The 17254-nt window shown below is 37.3% G+C and overlaps 3 protein-coding genes, 1 long non-coding RNA gene and 1 other non-coding gene across 7 annotated transcripts; 1 reads left to right on the top strand and 4 right to left on the bottom strand.

The window, feature by feature from the left end:
- Positions 1–272: 272 nt before the first annotated feature.
- Positions 273–4337, bottom strand: LOC141684799 (uncharacterized). The gene is made up of 4 exons (XR_012560695.1): positions 2654–4337; positions 2363–2471; positions 1445–1629; positions 273–942 (listed from the first exon to the last, which is right to left on the bottom strand). It is a non-coding gene; the product is annotated as an uncharacterized LOC141684799 (long non-coding RNA).
- A 907-nt stretch (positions 4338–5244) lies between these two features.
- Positions 5245–7488, bottom strand: LOC141684798 (acetolactate synthase 2, chloroplastic-like). Its single transcript, XM_074489926.1, has one exon. It carries the CDS (start codon positions 7406–7408, stop codon positions 5465–5467), a length of 1944 nt encoding a protein of 647 aa, XP_074346027.1. The 5' UTR covers positions 7409–7488; the 3' UTR covers positions 5245–5464.
- Positions 7489–8817: 1329 nt separating this feature from the next.
- Positions 8818–8891, top strand: TRNAN-GUU (transfer RNA asparagine (anticodon GUU)). The gene has a single exon. It is a non-coding gene; the product is annotated as a tRNA-Asn (tRNA).
- Positions 8892–9057: 166 nt separating this feature from the next.
- Positions 9058–12890, bottom strand: LOC141682744 (nuclear transcription factor Y subunit C-1-like). 3 transcript variants are annotated; one of them, XM_074487441.1, is made up of 3 exons: positions 12033–12890; positions 10391–10423; positions 10135–10306 (listed from the first exon to the last, which is right to left on the bottom strand). In XM_074487441.1, the coding sequence occupies exon 1, from the start codon at positions 12740–12742 to the stop codon at positions 12035–12037; it is 708 nt and encodes a 235-aa protein (XP_074343542.1). In that variant the 5' UTR covers positions 12743–12890; the 3' UTR covers positions 10135–10306; positions 10391–10423; positions 12033–12034. The 3 variants fall into 3 exon arrangements, with proteins under 3 accessions (XP_074343540.1, XP_074343542.1, XP_074343541.1); XM_074487439.1 differs by lacking the exons at positions 10135–10306; positions 10391–10423 and adding an exon at positions 9058–9260; XM_074487440.1 differs by having other exon boundaries at positions 10135–10423.
- Positions 12891–13073: 183 nt separating this feature from the next.
- LOC141682743 (protein NUCLEAR FUSION DEFECTIVE 4-like) lies at positions 13074–16560 on the bottom strand. Its single transcript, XM_074487438.1, has 3 exons — positions 16010–16560; positions 14089–15014; positions 13074–13981 (listed from the first exon to the last, which is right to left on the bottom strand). The coding sequence occupies exons 1-3, from the start codon at positions 16343–16345 to the stop codon at positions 13483–13485; spliced, it is 1761 nt and encodes a 586-aa protein (XP_074343539.1). The 5' UTR covers positions 16346–16560; the 3' UTR covers positions 13074–13482.
- Between the last annotated feature and the right edge of the window lie 694 nt (positions 16561–17254).

The following is a 17254-nucleotide window of genomic DNA, read 5'->3' as shown; positions in this document are numbered from 1 at the left end:
AAAGAATAGCTTTTTAAACTTTTTAATTCATTATATTTATTTATTATTCAAAATTTCATATTTACAAAGATCATATAAGAAATAAAAAAAACTAAATATTATTTTAGGTCACTGCGAAACGCGATTTAATAAACTATTTAAGAATAAAGAATTTAATATGATATTTGTGTAATTGTGTATTATAATATGTAAAAGCCATTTTGAATCAAAATATGGATCACTTTGCATTAGAGTTTGGATCGGTTGGTTAAATTTTGGATCAAAACTGCTGAGATGGATTAATGACATGACATTAAAAAAATGTAATGGGTGAAAACGTAATAACACAAGTTTAGCCATTTTGCATGGGAAGGATGGGTAGTTTGGGAATTAAGGCACTGTTCGGCTTGTTATATATAGACACACTAGTTTCTATCACTCACTTTCTATTACCACCTTTTAGTTCTTCTTGATTTCAATGGAAGAAGATCAGAATGAACTCCAACTTCTCCCTGCTCAACATACCATAACTTCTTCTTCTCCTTCTTCACGCATTCCAAGGTGGCCGCTCGAGTCCTCGCCTTCTATGAAAATCAGGTCATCAAAAGATCTTCATCATATGCACAATCTATTTGAGGGACCATCATTGGATCTTCAACTTTCCATAAGTCTAAGGCCTTTTAAGGCACCGGAAAGCAATGATTGCAAGGTGTTCCGGCCAGTTTTGGATCACGAGAATCCCGATGAATATGCTGAGACACTGAAATTGCAAGCATCGGAGCAGATTCGCTTGGCTGCATTGGAGAAGGCGTATGCAGAGCGTGTCAGGGAACTAACTAGGAGAGAAATGGAGCTGGCGCAGTCAGAGTTCTCGCGTGCCAGACAAATGTGGGAGAGAGCTCGAGAGGAGGTTGACAAGGCTGAGAAGTTGAAGGAGAGGGCTACTCGTATGATTGATCCAACCTGCATGGAAGTCACTTGTCAAGCTTGCAGGCAGAAGTTTCGAACTTAATCACTGTTCCCCTGTTTAAGGCCTAGCTAAACTATCAGAACTTTCCGGCCTTAAGTAAAAAAAAAACTAGCTAAGATGTAGTTCTGGCAACGAATTTTGACTACAGGTCGAAATAAGCTTAATCAATAGCCCCCTAATCATCTCAAATTTTCAAGACGTTTAGGCACAAGATCTGTTTAATAAGTAATGCTCTTAGTTTGTACTTAAAGCTGGAGATGTTTTGAAAGTACCCTGAACTAAGACTAATTAATTAGTTTAGCTATTCACAGAGTAAATTTGTAATTACTCCTAATTAAGCTGTACTATATATATATATATGGATATCTGTTAAGTTTACTACTCCTGAAACCTTAAGGTGTTAGGAGGAGAGCTTATGAAGACGATCATATATATTATATTATTACAGTATCCAAAAAACGGAAAACTATAGAAGAAGATCTAAGTAAGAGGTACCTCTTCACTTGTTTTTTACCAAGATGTTGATGGTTGGAGTGGATCGTGGAGGCATATGGGTAAATGGAGTTTTGTTTTTTTATAATGATGCATTCGTTTGTAATTGACATGATATAATGTTTCAGAAATACAGAATACATATGGCGGATTCTCCGGGTAAGTTAAGTTTGAAGTTGATCTGCATTCTGCATACAAAATGTACCATCAGTAGGACTAGGCAGTAGCAATGATTCTTGTAATTAGCCGAAGCAAGCTGAGCTTGACTGTCAATACAGCTTCTTGCTCCTATTGAAAATTCATGTACGATTAACCATAGGATGCCTAATTCAGTTTGTCTCCAGAATCAGCATAGCATATGGCTTAGTGTACTACTGTCTACATGCAAGAACAAAAAAAAACCTCAAGGCAGTAGAGAAATGAAAGGACTGATACTTAAAAAAATAACAAAAATTGATAGTTCGATATTATTAAATAAATTTACAGTTTGCACTGTTGTCGTGAAAATGACATGTGAATATGTGATTATCAAATTAGACATACATACTAGATGAGCTATCACTTATCATATGTAAAGAATAAATTTACACAAGCTTTTAACATATTGTACTGACTAGTAGTCTGGTACTGAGATCAGATAGTTCCGTAATGACTGCTGGTGGAGATTAAGACAGTGTTAAAATCTCATTCTAATTAACTCGGTTGTGATCCTATGATCCAAATCGACTCTGATGAGAAGTAGTTTCCTTTAGCAAGTGCAGGTGAAATTAAGTTGGCTGGTTGTGCACAATTTATATAAATTGACATGTAGATGAATGGTAGTGATATAAAGTATAAAGGGCAAAAGAAAGAAAACAAGAATGAGACAACTTTATATCAAGTAAAAGACGATAATGTAAAAAATTAGTAAGCTGTATGTACTTGTCTTGATAACTTTGTGAGCTTCAGCTGACTGGCAGGCTCATGATCCAAATACCAAACTCCCACTATCCATGTCTCGGATTCAGCACATCCAAAACTCTAAAAGATACTATACAAAAACAAACAAGTAGAAAATAAATAAAGTTATGTGCAAACACAAACATATTGGATATAATATTTAGAGAGAAATTCATCTTAACTACAAAAAGTGGGTAACATAAGCACCATGCATTTTGGAAAATGAACAAGTATTCCATTTAGAGATGTCCAAGAATTAGACTGATTTCTTACCTTGTCTTTTCATAAGACTCCTCGTTCATAAGTCTGGTGCTACACTATGAACTGTTAAATCCTCGTATTGACGACTCAAAAATCTTACAAGAAGCAACTACCTTAATCCGGTGTCTTAAAAATTCCTGTAGGATTGTCAATTGTCATGTTCATTAAGTGGCCTCTAAGTGCGGTTTCTCCAGCTACGTAGTGTCCTTCTGCTCTTCACCTTCTACATTATGCTCACCGTTCTTCTCCCCTGTGCCGTTTGTCGGCATATTTGTTAGGACGGAGCTAATTATTGTATTTTAGAATTACAGAGATATACATTACGTGTGTACCAATTTCGTGATGCCCATTTCTCAGTAGTGTGCAAGAAGGACTATGACAAAATGTTCTCCAAGAAGGGCACATCTATACCCCTCCGGAATTTTTTAGATACTGCCACACTTTTAATCTTGACCACAAACGTAATTAACATATAATTAGATTGTAGGTGGTCTAGACAAGTGTTTGTTGCCAATCAACTATCAGCGATAAATAGCCGCTGATAGAACTTTGAAATGGTTGTTTTAACCATTAATAGATGACATGATCCCCTACACTCACATAAAAATCCCATGTTAATCTTTTCAGCAATAAAAAAACCGGTGATAGGTGACACAGGATTAGAGGTATACAATGCCCTCATATCAGTTTATCCCTAATAATGTAGTAATTGGATTTTAGGAGTGACAAGTCAATTATCTGAACAAACTAAAGGGACAGCAGGTGTACGTCGGACCAGGGCCTGTGGAGCAAATAATCAAGCAAGACATTATGAGAAATCCTTAATAATTGTCTTTTCACATTGCATTCACCATATGTACAAATATATTCGTACATGTACAGTGATATACTTTTACTATTATTGCTTTCTATAGCAATAGATGTACATCTTCAGATATTATGTTCAGTTCATCAAGGGGCGGTAACGTTGCATGCCTATTACAAATATAGCAACACATTGCTTCAAAGTTTAGGTAACAGTTTATAGGGACTTATCAATCTAGGAGAAACAGTGAAGTTTGGTTTTCTTGGTGTCCCCATGTGTGCGGTTTTCCAGTGTACCTTAACTAGCTTGAACACACAACACAAGCGAACCAGAAGTTGACACAAGATATACGAGTTTTCAATGTTATGAACAATGTAAATTTTGGAAATTAGCAAAATAAAAGGTGAACTTTGAAGGGAAAGAGGTGGAAATGTAACAAGCTATACAATAAATATGACGAATAAGTGCCTTCCGGATAAAACTCACAACATGACGGAGAAAATTCTCCTGAAAACCATCTCAACTAGTCCGATCCTACTACAGCTTTTAGCATTGCTTATAAACACAGGGGAAAGCGGGTGCCCCACCCCTCCCCCGGTGCATACACACACACATAATTACAAGAATATGTCATTGAGGAAATAATGTGTAATATAATCTTTTAACTATGGAATGTGAGATGTTTTTATGTGATGACAGCAGATGAAATGGCTAGTTGTTTAAGGGATAAAGATTGTTGAGTCAATTCAATTTCATTATAACCAAGAAAAGGCCACCAAGGAAAGTTTGATAATGGTGGGACTCAAACCTTTCACAATCTGGAAAATGTGGATCACACCATTTCCAAATTATGTAGGACAATAGAGAGTGGGGATGCCCTTGTCTTCTGCAACACTTAAAAAAAAGAACACTTACCATGTATTACATAAAAAAGCATTTATGATCGAGCATGCTACAAGGTTTTTCAATTACAGTATTTGGCATCAATGGAAAAGGTCACTAATTTCAGCGGGTAACAATTCTAGTCTAAAAGGGCATACATCATTCGATTATAATTCGTGAGACTACTATGCATAATAAGGTGGATAGGCTTACAGTTTCCAAAGCCTAGGCTTATAACTATATGCTCAAATTCCTTAACCCACAGTCTGCAAATATAATCCAATAGTTAGGACTGTCAGTTGCTCTCAGCCCAAAATCCATTTGCTTGGGCCAGCCCAACTGGATAGCAAATCTACCAAGCCTAAAGAAACTGACTAGAATTTAGAGTCAGTTCACCTATAAGGCCCATCATAAGCCCACGCATCAGCATACCTATTCATAAATTTGTTATTCAATGCTAAAATGTCATGTTCAAGAAATAGGAGAAAAGACTGACCTTTATGATCTTTGCACAAGAGAAAAAGCCACAAGAGAGACTTATGTATAAGTGGATATCATTCCATCACGGGCAAAAAACCTTTCAACCACCTGAATTTAAAAATTGCAGTTGGAATAATCAAGGAAATCAAAGCTAGGAAGAGAGTTCTTAACCAATATGTGTTTACCTGTTTAGCATTATCTTTTCATCTATTTCTCTGACTACGAGGATGCACTGGTGTTAGCCTCATATATGTTTAAGGTTTAGCAACTACGAATGAAAAACCTTACCATCTCATTCCCATATTCAGGACAACCAAAAAGGAGAAATGGAGTAGAAATTTGCACTTTTGCCATGGCTTAAAAAAAATACCTGCATGACAAATGCAAACATAACATAGTATGCACTACTACATTTACATATGCACTACTACAAATATTTATACAGTCTCAAAAGTTGATATCAAATTCAGTTTTACAACCACCGCAAAATCCACAAACATGACAATTTAAAATGTATAATACACGAAGACCATGCATTTGATGCGAATACAACAGATAATTGACTTTTTAAGTCAAAAAACCCTACTGACACATTCCTGAGCTAAAAACTGCATAGTACAAGTATGGTGTAAAAGCAAGATTGCTAATACTGAAACTTAATAAGAAGATCTCCCGTCACCTTCAATAATAACATCTTTGAAAGCTCCGCCACTAGGTATCATAGGCAGTACATGCTCCTGATGTGGTACAATAACATCCAGCAGATATGGCCCCGGATAATCTAGCATCTTCTGAATGGCACCCCGAAGCTCCCCCTTCTTTGTCACACGAGCTGCTTCTATCTTGCAAGCTTCAGCAAACTTCAACATATTCGGGAATATCTCAGACTCGTCCGCTGGGTCACCCAAGAACGTATGCGCTCTGTTGGACTTGTAGAACCTATCCTCCCATTGAACAACCATACCTAAATGTTGATTATTTAATAGCATGATCTTAACTGGAAGTTGCTCCACTCGGATTGTTGCTAACTCCTGGACATTCATGATGAAACTTCCATCGCCGTCAATGTCCACAACTACGCAATCAGGTCTTCCAACAGCAGCTCCAATAGCAGCAGGCAACCCAAAACCCATTGCACCTAATCCACTTGATGTCAACCACTGCCTAGGCCTGTTATACTTGTAAAATTGAGCAGCCCACATTTGATGTTGTCCTACCCCAGTACTTATAATCGCATTTCCATTAGTCAACTCATCAAGAACCTGAATTGCATACTGTGGAGGAATAGCTTCTCCAAATGTCTTAAAATTCAAAGGATAAGTCGTTTTCACTTCCGTCAATTCCTCCCTCCATGCTGAAAATTCTCCTTTAACACTCCCTTCCTTGCTTTCAAAAATCTTATTCAAACCATCCAAAGCCAACTTCACATCAGCACAAATCGATACATGGGGTATCTTGTTTTTCCCTATCTCTGCAGAATCAATATCAATATGAACAATCTTAGCCCGGCTAGCAAAAGCCTCAAGCTTTCCCGTCACACGATCATCAAACCTCACCCCAAACGCAAGCAACAAATCACTTTTATCTACAGCATAATTAGCATACACAGTCCCATGCATTCCAAGCATCCTAAGTGACAAATCATCCGACCCCGGAAACGCTCCAAGACCCATTAAAGTACTAGCCACAGGTATCCCAGTTAACTCCACAAACCTCTTCAACTCCTGGTTAGAATTCAAACACCCCCCACCCACATACAAAACAGGCTTCTTCGACTCGTGAATCAACCTAACAATCTGTTCTAAAAGCCCAAAATCAGGAGTCTTAGGCAACCTAGACACATAACCAGTCAACCTCATTGGTTGATCCCAATCAGGCACAGCCAACTGTTGTTGCACATCTTTAGGTATATCAATCAAAACAGGCCCGGGACGACCCGACATTGCTAAAAAGAAAGCTTCTTTAACAATTCTTGGAATATCCTCAACATTCAAAACAAGATAATTATGCTTAGTAATGGACCTAGTTACCTCAACAATAGGCGTTTCTTGAAAAGCATCAGTCCCAATCATTTTCCTAGGCACTTGCCCCGTAATCGCGACAATTGGAATACTATCCAGCAAAGCATCAGCAAGTCCACTAACCAAATTAGTAGCACCAGGCCCTGAAGTGGCAATGCACACACCTACTCTCCCCGTGGCACGAGCATACCCTTCTGCCGCGAAAACCCCACCTTGCTCATGCCGGGGGAGAATATTCTTAATAGCTTTAGAGCGAGTAAGAGCCTGGTGGATCTCCATTGAGGCTCCACCAGGGTACGCGAAGACGTGATTAACGCCTTCGCGTTCAAGGGCTTCGACGAGAATGTCGGAGCCCTTTCGGGGTTCGGAAAGGGGGAAATTGGAGGTGTGTGTTTGAGGGGTGGGGGTAGTGGGGTTGGAGAGAATGTTGGTGATGTGGAGAGAGTGGCGGCGGAGAGAGAGAGGGGAAGGTGGGAAGGGAAGAGAGAATGGGGAAGAGGGTGTTAGAGATTTGAGAGAGGAGAGAGATGGTGGTGGAGCGGTGGTGATGTGAGCTTTTGCGGCGGTGCTGGCCGCCATTTTTGTGTTGAGAGAGAGAGAGAGAGAGAGTTTGTGAAGGTGTGGTATGGGGAAGTGTCACTAGTTTGTCGATGTAAGGCTAGGATACTACTTAAAGTCTAAAACAAGTGCTATAGCCATTGGCATTTTTTCATTCTTATCAACATATATCAATTCATTTATTTTTAACTAGTTACAAAATATATTTCTTTTTTATTTTTAAGAGACACAAAATACATTCTTTTAAAAATAGAGTTACTAAATATAAACAAGTGTTGTATACGAGTATTCTTGTAAATACAGGGAGGTCGTGTTTATATTTACAGATTTATCCTTAAAATATTACGGTATAAAATTAAAAAATGCTATCCTATTGGGCGTAAATAAATATTCTCCGTGTTGAAGGGTAAGTACAACATGTATACACAATTTTAGAAGCATTCTATTATACCAAGCAGGCAAGCACTACACATGTACTCGATTTGTTAAAGGCCTCTGTATTGGAGGACTATTTGTCGCAGTTTATACAAGTAAGCAATCATGAGACCCCTCTGCCTTAAATTCAGAAAACAAACAATATTTACTACTTAAGCATTTGGTATTGGTCTTGAATGCAATTTCAAAACTCTGGACTAATTTCTTTGCGTCTCGTGTAAATGTGTACTTTTAAACATGAGCATGATAATAGTATGGTCTGTACCACTGTATATTCCAGGCATCCATCAATGCATTAACAACATATATCAATAATCCGATCGCTACAGGTAGAGGTGGCCACCTGTGCGGGTTTGAACCGCTCATTCGGGACCGGCTCGTACGGAAACCCGATTTTATTCGGCCCGAACCGGGCCGGTTCAAACCCGTACAGCTCGCTAAAACTGAAGTGCCGATTACGAATAGGAAAAGGAAAACTCGGGATGAAACCGGCCCGCACTGACCCGCAGGAACCTGCACAAGCCAAGTATTATATGTGGCTCTTCCATCTCATTTTTTTTCTATTAATTTAGTATTAGAAAGTTTCTTATGAGTTTGCACGTGTCTGCAAGTTTATAAATGTAACATACAATTCTACAAGTTAGTGGTTGAGATTTGAAAATATACAGACTAGCTGGATGACTGATTAAGACTAAAAATAAGCAGCAGCCCGCAATCTCGCACATACATAATGCAACCCGGCACGCCCAGAATGTTGGTTACGAATTCAGTTTTCACGATTCAAGCCCGGCCCGGCACAACCCGTTTTATCTACGAGCCGATTACGAGTTCGAACTTCTAAACACTAACCCGTATCCAACCCGGCCCGGACCGCACAGCCCGCACAATTGGCCACCTATAGCTACAGGTCCCCTTTTCATATTCATCCTAAAATTCTGTTGGCTTAGGCTAGTGATAATTATTCATATACCTCATACGAACGCTGTGTACCAACTGCTGGAATAGCTCAGTTGGTTAGAGCGTGTGGCTGTTAACCACAAGGTCGGAGGTTCGACCCCTCCTTCTAGCGATTTTTTTTTTTTTTTAATTTCAATACAGCTGCCTGAATCAACAAAGCATATGTTTTGAAATAGAACCAGACTTTCTAAATACATCATAAAAGCATAAACAAATAGAATCCAAAACCACACCCTTGGGATGGGAAAGAATGAGAAGATCAGCTGATCAGCCATAAATAGCAGCAAATCATTGCAAGTTTTATATATAATTCACATCATTAGAGTAATCCATAGTTGTTCAAGTTAATGACAGTCATTGCTGATTTATCAACGTACAAGTAAATACAGTTTTCTAATCTCCAAGCAGTAGCACCAGGCTTCTAAAGTAGCTCTTTTGCCATCATATCATCACCGTTCAACGCCATAACGTCCCCCCTTAACTGCAAAAAAAAACATAAACCGACTGAAAACAACACCCCATATTTCTCAAATTTTAAATGCACCACAAGAGAAAAGTTTTAACACATCAGTTGTATAGTAGAAGGTCCTTGGTATCTGTTTTATCAAGCGTAAAGCAAAACAACTTGGTGACAGAAATACATTACTGGAACTTCTACTGATACCTGATCTCGGATATGAAAAACAGCTTTTAATATCTAATGTAAAAGAGGGACGACAGATAATAATGAAACTAAAATTGGAAACCTAAAAAGAATACAGACAGTAATGCAATTTGAAAATGGAATGTTGCCCAAGAAGTAGACTGTTTATGATACAGAAAAGCTAGAGGTTTCTGAGATGAACAGGGTAAGAGTATTATGTAGTGATTCATTTCAGTAGCACGTATAATTTTTGTTCAGATATTTTCTACTTTTGAAATAAGCTGTACTTGAGTTCCAGGTCTAGGGAGAGGAGGGGATGAGGGTAACAACTAATAAGTGCCAGGGCGGTTTAATGGTAGCATGTAGCATCCTAAAAATCAACTCAGCATCCTGCTCAAGAAAAGAAAGCTTATGTTTCGAGTAGTATTATCCCATTCGCGGAGATTAAAAAGGACTAGAATCCTGAAGTGTCATCTCTATTATCCTAAGATACTCACTTCATGCTTTGCCAACTCCTAGTTTTTGTCTCTATGGGACTTATCCTTGTATATGGATAGAATGATAGAAAAAACATAAACATGCTTTACTAACAATCTTCCTGTCGAGGGTGGAAAATGATTGCCTGTCTCCAGAAATGGAAAAATACCCAACTTTCCGAGAAGTATAAAATATATGCCAAAAATCTGCAAAAGAAGCACAGCTTCTATGCCAGTTCAAGAAAAAAGCAAACTTTCATAAAAGTAATACTTTATATCAAGGATCTGCAAAGAAGTGTATCTCTTACAAGCATACAAGAAAGACATCCTACTAGTCGGGCTATTGGGCTTAAAATCCAGTGAACCTAATTTCATATTTGGGATCTTTTCTCATTCCTCTTCTATTATCTGTATAAGAAATCAATATGAACTTTGATATCTTCCAGAAAGAAACCATAGAATTATTAACAAGTTTCGAAGTCCTGCATCTACCTTGAGCAATCAACAATTCAATGCTCTATTGGTCTGCACATAAGATTCTAAATTTAGTAAATCAACTAAACTCCCATTAAATCCAAAATAAAAATGCATTTCACCCCAAACTATTTCAAGTAGATATACAACAAACCCCATTTTTAAATAATTAGCATCAAAGGCACCACTTACATCCAGCTAACAATAAAAACAAGGCTTTTATCCTACTTAGTTAGGGAGACTGGAATTAATACTATATGTAAGTTCACTAAGATTAATATAATTATACACCAATCAGTGACATGAATATAAATTTGCTTCCTATGCCACTGTAATCCTAATTCTGTATCCTAGAATAAGATAGGACATTCAACTATTAAAGAAAGCAATCACAGACAAAGTCATTTTTGCTATATATTAAATTAATTTCATATTTTACTTCAAAAACAATCAATTGCATATTTTCTTGTTATTGTGATTCCGAGACGGTTTGGAATTTGGTTAAAATCCTTGTATTCTACAAGTTTGGGAAAATGAAACTGCCTGCATAAGGATTTTCTACAATAGACAAACCCTAATTAGGAACTTGGTTTATTTTTCCCTAACATACATATTTCAACAAAATGAAAGATGTCTCTTGTGAGCTAATAAGAGCTAATATTATAAAATATGCCATGGGAATTATTTCTAACAAGGTTAGGTACTTGCTTCCTCTCATGATCCCATCTCTTTGTAGAGAACAAGTTATCAACACCACACACCTTCCAGAAACTAAAAAGTACAAAGGTGTGGGTATCTCTTTCCCTTACATTTATGCCACTTGATACAAAGATACGCAAGTAAAAGAAGCAAAGAAGGTGAACTAAGCTTTTCTAGCTCCTGGTTCATGAATAAGTGTGCATATATTCAATTTGTTTAGAAATCTACAAAAGGATTATTTTTTACGAAGGTTTCTCGATGCTAACGTAACCAGTAATCTAATAGTTCTGTCGAAGATCACTTGCAAATAGTACACAACTTAGAGGTAGGTGCTTCCTCTACAAGTAAGTGTAACAAAAAAATCTGTGTCTTTCATCCAAAGCTGTTATTATTATGGAAATTAACTTAGACAATTATAGTTCCATCTTTGGGGAAAAGAGCTTACTAGGTAGAATTAGTCAAAACTAAAGAAAACAAGTACTTCATACAAAAAAATATGGCTAATTCATAAAAATACGGAATTCTTAGCTTATACAAACAAGTAAAGACTGGTCTGATAAGCTCAAACAAACACCACATAGAGTAAGGGGGCCCTAAAACAAACAATGCAGATTTCATTGAAGAAGAGTTTCCAACAAACACACTGTTAACTACACCATGTTACCAAATTTGACCAATCATCAAGGATCAAACATCATTTTACCAAATTAAAACCTGACAAGGAAAAACAAATCCTTTAAACGACAATGCTTCAAGACAAGAAACTTAATAAACCTATCAGAGTGAAAAGATGAACAAAATTCAAAATCCTTTTACCATATATACCAGCAAAAGAAAACATTTTGACTATGGTCTATGCATATATCAAATTAAACAAACAAAACCCCCTAAATTAATCTATTAAATTGTATATAAATATTTAAAATTACACAGAAAATAAAAGACTAATTAAAAAAATTACCTTTAGCCATCAAGATTGTCCTGCTGACCAGCACTCCCATAGGATCCATCCTCTGTCTGCCACACGGACTGCCACGCCTGTGAAGGCTGCGCATAAACCCCAGTACCCACATCCACAGCAGGCCTTCCCATCATAACTCCACCCGGAGCAGGCTGACCCATAGGTGGATAATAATAAGGAACTCCACTAGCACTACCCCCCACAATTGCCCCTCCAACTGGACCTCCCAAGACCAAACCAACACCTGCTTCATCCTTAATCTCATCTCTAGGCACAATATCAACCAAGAAATCAAAAATATCCGTCCTGGTAATCGCAGCAGCAATGTCATTCTTCTGCAGTGTCCTCCTCTTATTTTCCTCAGCATGTAACCAAGAACGTATAGTAAGTTCAAGAATGAAAAGCTCACAAGCTTTAGCAAACAAAATAGGAGCTTCAGCTGAGATCATCCTAACATCCTCATCAGCTTTCATGATCTTCTTAATCCTTGCTAAGGGAAGCTGATGGTTCTTGAAATCATTAGCTTGTTCAATATCTTGACGTTGATAAGTCCAGAACATTTGGAGTTGTTGCTGTTGTTGCTGCAGAAGATGATGGTAAGGTTGTGACTGTGATTGTGGTGGTGGAGTTGATGGGAATGCCTGGAGTTGTGTTGAGACTACTCCAGTGGTGGAGGGTGGTGGTGGTTGTGGGGTGGTGTTTGTTTCCATGCGGTGGTGATTGGTGGTGGGGTTTGATAGTCTTCTTGGTTTTCTCAAGAGGCAAGAGAGTGGTGTGAAGTGGTGGGGCTTGATGGTGTGATTATGGATTATAGATAGAGAAGATAGGATAAGTTCTACACACACTTGTTGTTCTACTACTTCATGTGGGATTGTGACTTCATCTTTTTACATGACATTTTCAAAGTGCTAAAAGTGTTTCTTTGAGTTATACTGCTTTTTATAATATTACATAATTAATATCAAAAGTAAACAAAAATATTTACATCTTCAGAAATTTTTGGAAATTTGGTTTTGTTTAAAAGATATTACATGTAGAATAGATAGATCCAATACAATGGTCTAGTGGAAATTTATAAAATATACAAATGGCGAAAGTTTATAACAGTAACATAGTTATGTATGACACAAATATGGCCCAACACTGCAGCTGAAAATCCATATGCAGAAGAGAGGGAAAAACACAGCTCAATCCCCAGCATATTGTCCTCCCTCAGAGCATGAATTCATCCTCCACCGTGTGTTCTTCAGGGAAGCCCAATCTCAAAACAAACGCTAAAATTGCATTGAACAGAACTTGCACCAAGGTTTTTTATCTTTAAAAATGAATCTTTCGTGTCTCAGCGAGCTACTATTAGATCGTTTGAGACACTTCTCAAACAAATTCCCTCGAGAATGATTAAGCACTGAGAAAAAATTGTGGCAAAGCTGAGTCGTGTTCCTTAGGCAGCTTATCCCCTAGGATTTCTGTAGAGCTGGGCATAAACTCTTTTCGTCCGATAAACAACTATTGAACTCAAGATAGATGCAACAATACAGAGTCCTGAAAGAATCCAACAAGTCAGTGAGTAGCATATGACACCATAACAAGTAAGGGAATCTTCCTCTCCAACAGTCACTCCAAGAATATATCCTGAACTTTGATGTTTGATCGAAGCTTGTTTCCTTGCTTCAGAATCATATATACCACTAGCAATGATGCCAGAGAATATTAAAGAACCAGTTGGGCTTGACAAAGCAAGGAAATTGTACAGTGCACCAAAACTTTTTAAACCAAACAATTCGGAGGCTGCAGCAGGAACAATTGCCCAGTGTGCTCCATATCCAAGTCCCATCAGCACAGATAGGACATAAATCGCCCCAGGTAAACCCATAGCATAGAAGAGTAGCGCAATCGCCATCATGACCTGAACCACAGCCATCGCTATTGGTCTAGGATAGGCATATTTCCTGGTACACAAGGACAGAACAAATTGTAGAGACTGAAGTGATAATATCAAGAAAAACATTAAACTTATAATTATACAAGGCATGGTTTAGATCAAGTCATCACACACCTTATAATAATTTCAGAAAAATAACCTCCAGCAATACGTCCGAGAAAGTTCCAAATGCTAATCATGGATATAAATATATGTGTATTTTCGTACCCTAAAGATTCAGACATCTGTCCTAGATTATCCATTACTGTTAAACCAGAACCAGAAGCCAATACAAGAGAAAAAAAGATTAGCCAGAAATCTGCTTTTAGTAGTGCTTGCATTAAGGTAAAGTCCTCTCCTCTGCGCGGTCCCCTTCTCTTCTTGATCCTCACCGCTCCATCAGCAGCTGCTTGGAACAATTTAGCTTGCAAATGAACAATTCTCTTTTGTCTCTCCACTACCGGAAGTGCATCTATTTCTGAGCTTTTTTCATCTTCTAACTCACTGAAAATGACCTCATTTGGCTCAGACTGACTTGATTCTTGATTCTGGGGCTCGGGGAGAAGGCTGACCTCAGTTGGAGATTTAGGTTCCGAATTAAAAGTCAATATAATAGGAACTAGAATTGGAAGTAATATGATAAAGATCAGAACAACTGTCAATGCATTAACAATAATTTGACTTAAATTTGTCAGATCTTGAAGCAGCATAAATGCCAACATATAAGCTGCAAGGATAAGGCAAATGCCATAGACAAATAAAAAACTAGAATTATCAGACTCCCTAACTTGTCTGTGACCTCGCACAGGTTTAACTAGAAACATTACAGCAGTGATGACTATTGTTGGACCAACTGCAATCGTCAAAATCAGCGACGTCTCGTCTGGAAAGTTGAACATGAGATAAACTTGGGTCATAATTGCTCCGCTCAACCCAGCAAATCCCTTAAGTATGCCTACAACAGGGCCACGATTTTTAGGAAAGTTCTGGACAGAGGCGACAAGAGCTCCAGTATTGAAATAGGTCTCTCCATTTGTTCCAACAAATATTAACACGCATAGCTGCACAAAAATAAAATTACTATTCTAAGTGAAAACTAGACTTGAAGAATATATCAGTGTTCTTGAAGTGAGGGTAGAGGCACGTTCATGAGGATTTATAAGACTGCGGCTTTTAGTATCACTCTAAGTTGGGGTGGATCTAGTAAGGGGCATCGGAGACACATGTCCCTCCTAAAAAAATGATATTTTTTCACCATATAAATTTTGAAAAAATATAGAACCCCTACAAAAATTGAAAATTTTGAGGGTGTCTCCGCAAAATTTAATTGATCTAGCGTCAATTACAAAGCAACCTCAGATCCAATTTTGACCTCTTTCATTGCAGGGTATATGCATTATCACTAAAAAATATGACATTAATCAAATAAATGCAAAACTGCAAAGAAGATAATATACGAGCGATTCATTATGAGTAAATGAAATTATAAGCGGTCTCTTTTTTATGCACAATCCATATCTCCAGGAAATTAAATATGCAAAGCCTAACATTTCCACTTGTTAAAATCCCTATATTGTTAGGTATTGTTCTTAGTCATTGTTGACCTGATGATGCAGACCTGAACTGCTAGTGCTTAGAATTAGGTCTTTCCATATATCCATGTGACCATGCCTAAATGCTGTTAACACATGATTCCCTAAGCAATAGACACCTTTCAACATAATCTGATTAATTAAGTAAAAGAAGCATGCAACCACAACTATCTGGTCCATACATATATAAAAGCAATCAGTCATTGACCAGTTTAAAGGTACTTCCTAAATGATACAAAAGCCACAACTTTATAAACAAAAGATAAATACTACACAGTTTGCATTTAATCTAATCTAACTGTAAATAATCGAATAGTGCCAAGAATTTCATCATAGTAATTTCAAAAAATAATAATAAAGATTCAACAGCGTTCCGATGCATACTAACAAAAAGAACACAATGCTTTCACATACTTCTAAAACGCGATAAGAAATCAAGAAATCGTTAACGAAAGAAGACTAACCACCCACAAAGGGGAAGCAGGCAAGATGCGGCTAACAATGAGCCAAACAAGACCATAACCAACAAAATTCTGAACAACACCAATAGCAAGAACAGCCCAAATAGGCACAACTTCACATAAACTCCCACCAATGAAGCCAATAGCATCACCCAAATCTTTAGCCACGCCTAACATAGCTAATTGTCTCTGATTATAACCCATGGTCTTTTTAATCACCGGTGATAAACTCCCAAACAAATATCCAATCCCAGAACAACTTTGAACCCACATAGATGCCACAAAAACCAACCATCTGTTGTTCAGAAACTCCTTGCTTTTGTCTTTAAAGTGTACCATCCTTGATCAAGACACAACTAGAAATATTTTCTTCAAACTAAATTTAAGGTAGGCTTTCACATAAAAGGAAAGGTAATGTAATATGTCAAGTTGCTTATATAATGCAACTAACTTAACAATTGGCCGAGAGAAATGGCTGTGGAAGTTGATAAATTGATACTCTTATCTTTCATTATTCTAAAAGTGTTGTTTTTGTTCAAACGGTCAACGACCACCGATTAGTTTTGTGTACTTTTCTATGTTCCTTACTTTTTTTAAAACTATTTTGTGTATACAAACTCTTGTTACAATAATATTTCTTGTTACACTAGTATTTCTAAATATGAATTATTTTTATTGTTGGCCAAGTGATACTGACCTATAATCAGATTAAAAGTGATACCTATAATCAGATTAAAACAGGTTGGAGAAACTTGATACCAAGAAATCTCATCCGAAAATAATATCATTACCAAAGTAAGAAAATTACTCGCGAGATAAGTATATTCGAAGATGTGAAAATCACTGTCTGGAGTACAGTCTTGCCGATAGAATATGTTAATTCCTAAATATTAAATTTATCCATAGTCGTTATAGACACAATTATGATGAACATGGGATGAAAAGGGATTAACTAATACAATTAGCGGAGATTTTGACGTATAGGTAAGTTGATGTGTGAAAAAGTTACGAGTGAAGTTATCATATCACTTACATTTATTTACATTTATATATTATTATATATATTAGTTGGTAATCTGTGTGATGTTGTGCCCAAAATCTTGCTTGACCTAAATTTAAGGCTCATAAAGGGACTGGGCACGATTGTTATAGAATAATATAGATTATGATGAGATTTTTGGCTCAAAAGATCATAATTTTGGAGGCACATTGGTTTAAACAGTAGCCCCAGGAGGTTCAGTTGGCACT

The sequence above is a fragment of the Apium graveolens genome, chromosome 9, assembly GCF_009905375.1.
Source record: "Apium graveolens cultivar Ventura chromosome 9, ASM990537v1, whole genome shotgun sequence".
NCBI lineage: Eukaryota > Viridiplantae > Streptophyta > Magnoliopsida > Apiales > Apiaceae > Apium > Apium graveolens.
The sequence above is the reverse complement of the archived record's forward strand: the minus strand, read 5'-3'. Positions and strand labels throughout refer to the sequence as shown.

Coding starts and splice junctions, on each gene's coding strand:
- LOC141684798 (XM_074489926.1), bottom strand. CDS start 7,408: ATGGCGGCCAGCACCGCCGCAAAAGCTCACATCACCACCGCTCCACCA.
- LOC141682744 (XM_074487439.1), bottom strand. CDS start 12,742: ATGGAAACAAACACCACCCCACAACCACCACCACCCTCCACCACTGGA.
- LOC141682743 (XM_074487438.1), bottom strand. CDS start 16,345: ATGGTACACTTTAAAGACAAAAGCAAGGAGTTTCTGAACAACAGATGG. Junction 15,015..16,009: donor CTGCTTCCCCTTTGTGGGTG/GTTAGTCTTCTT, acceptor ATTTTTGTGCAG/CTATGCGTGTTAATATTTGT. Junction 13,982..14,088: donor TTTTCTGAAATTATTATAAG/GTGTGTGATGAC, acceptor CTTGTGTACCAG/GAAATATGCCTATCCTAGAC.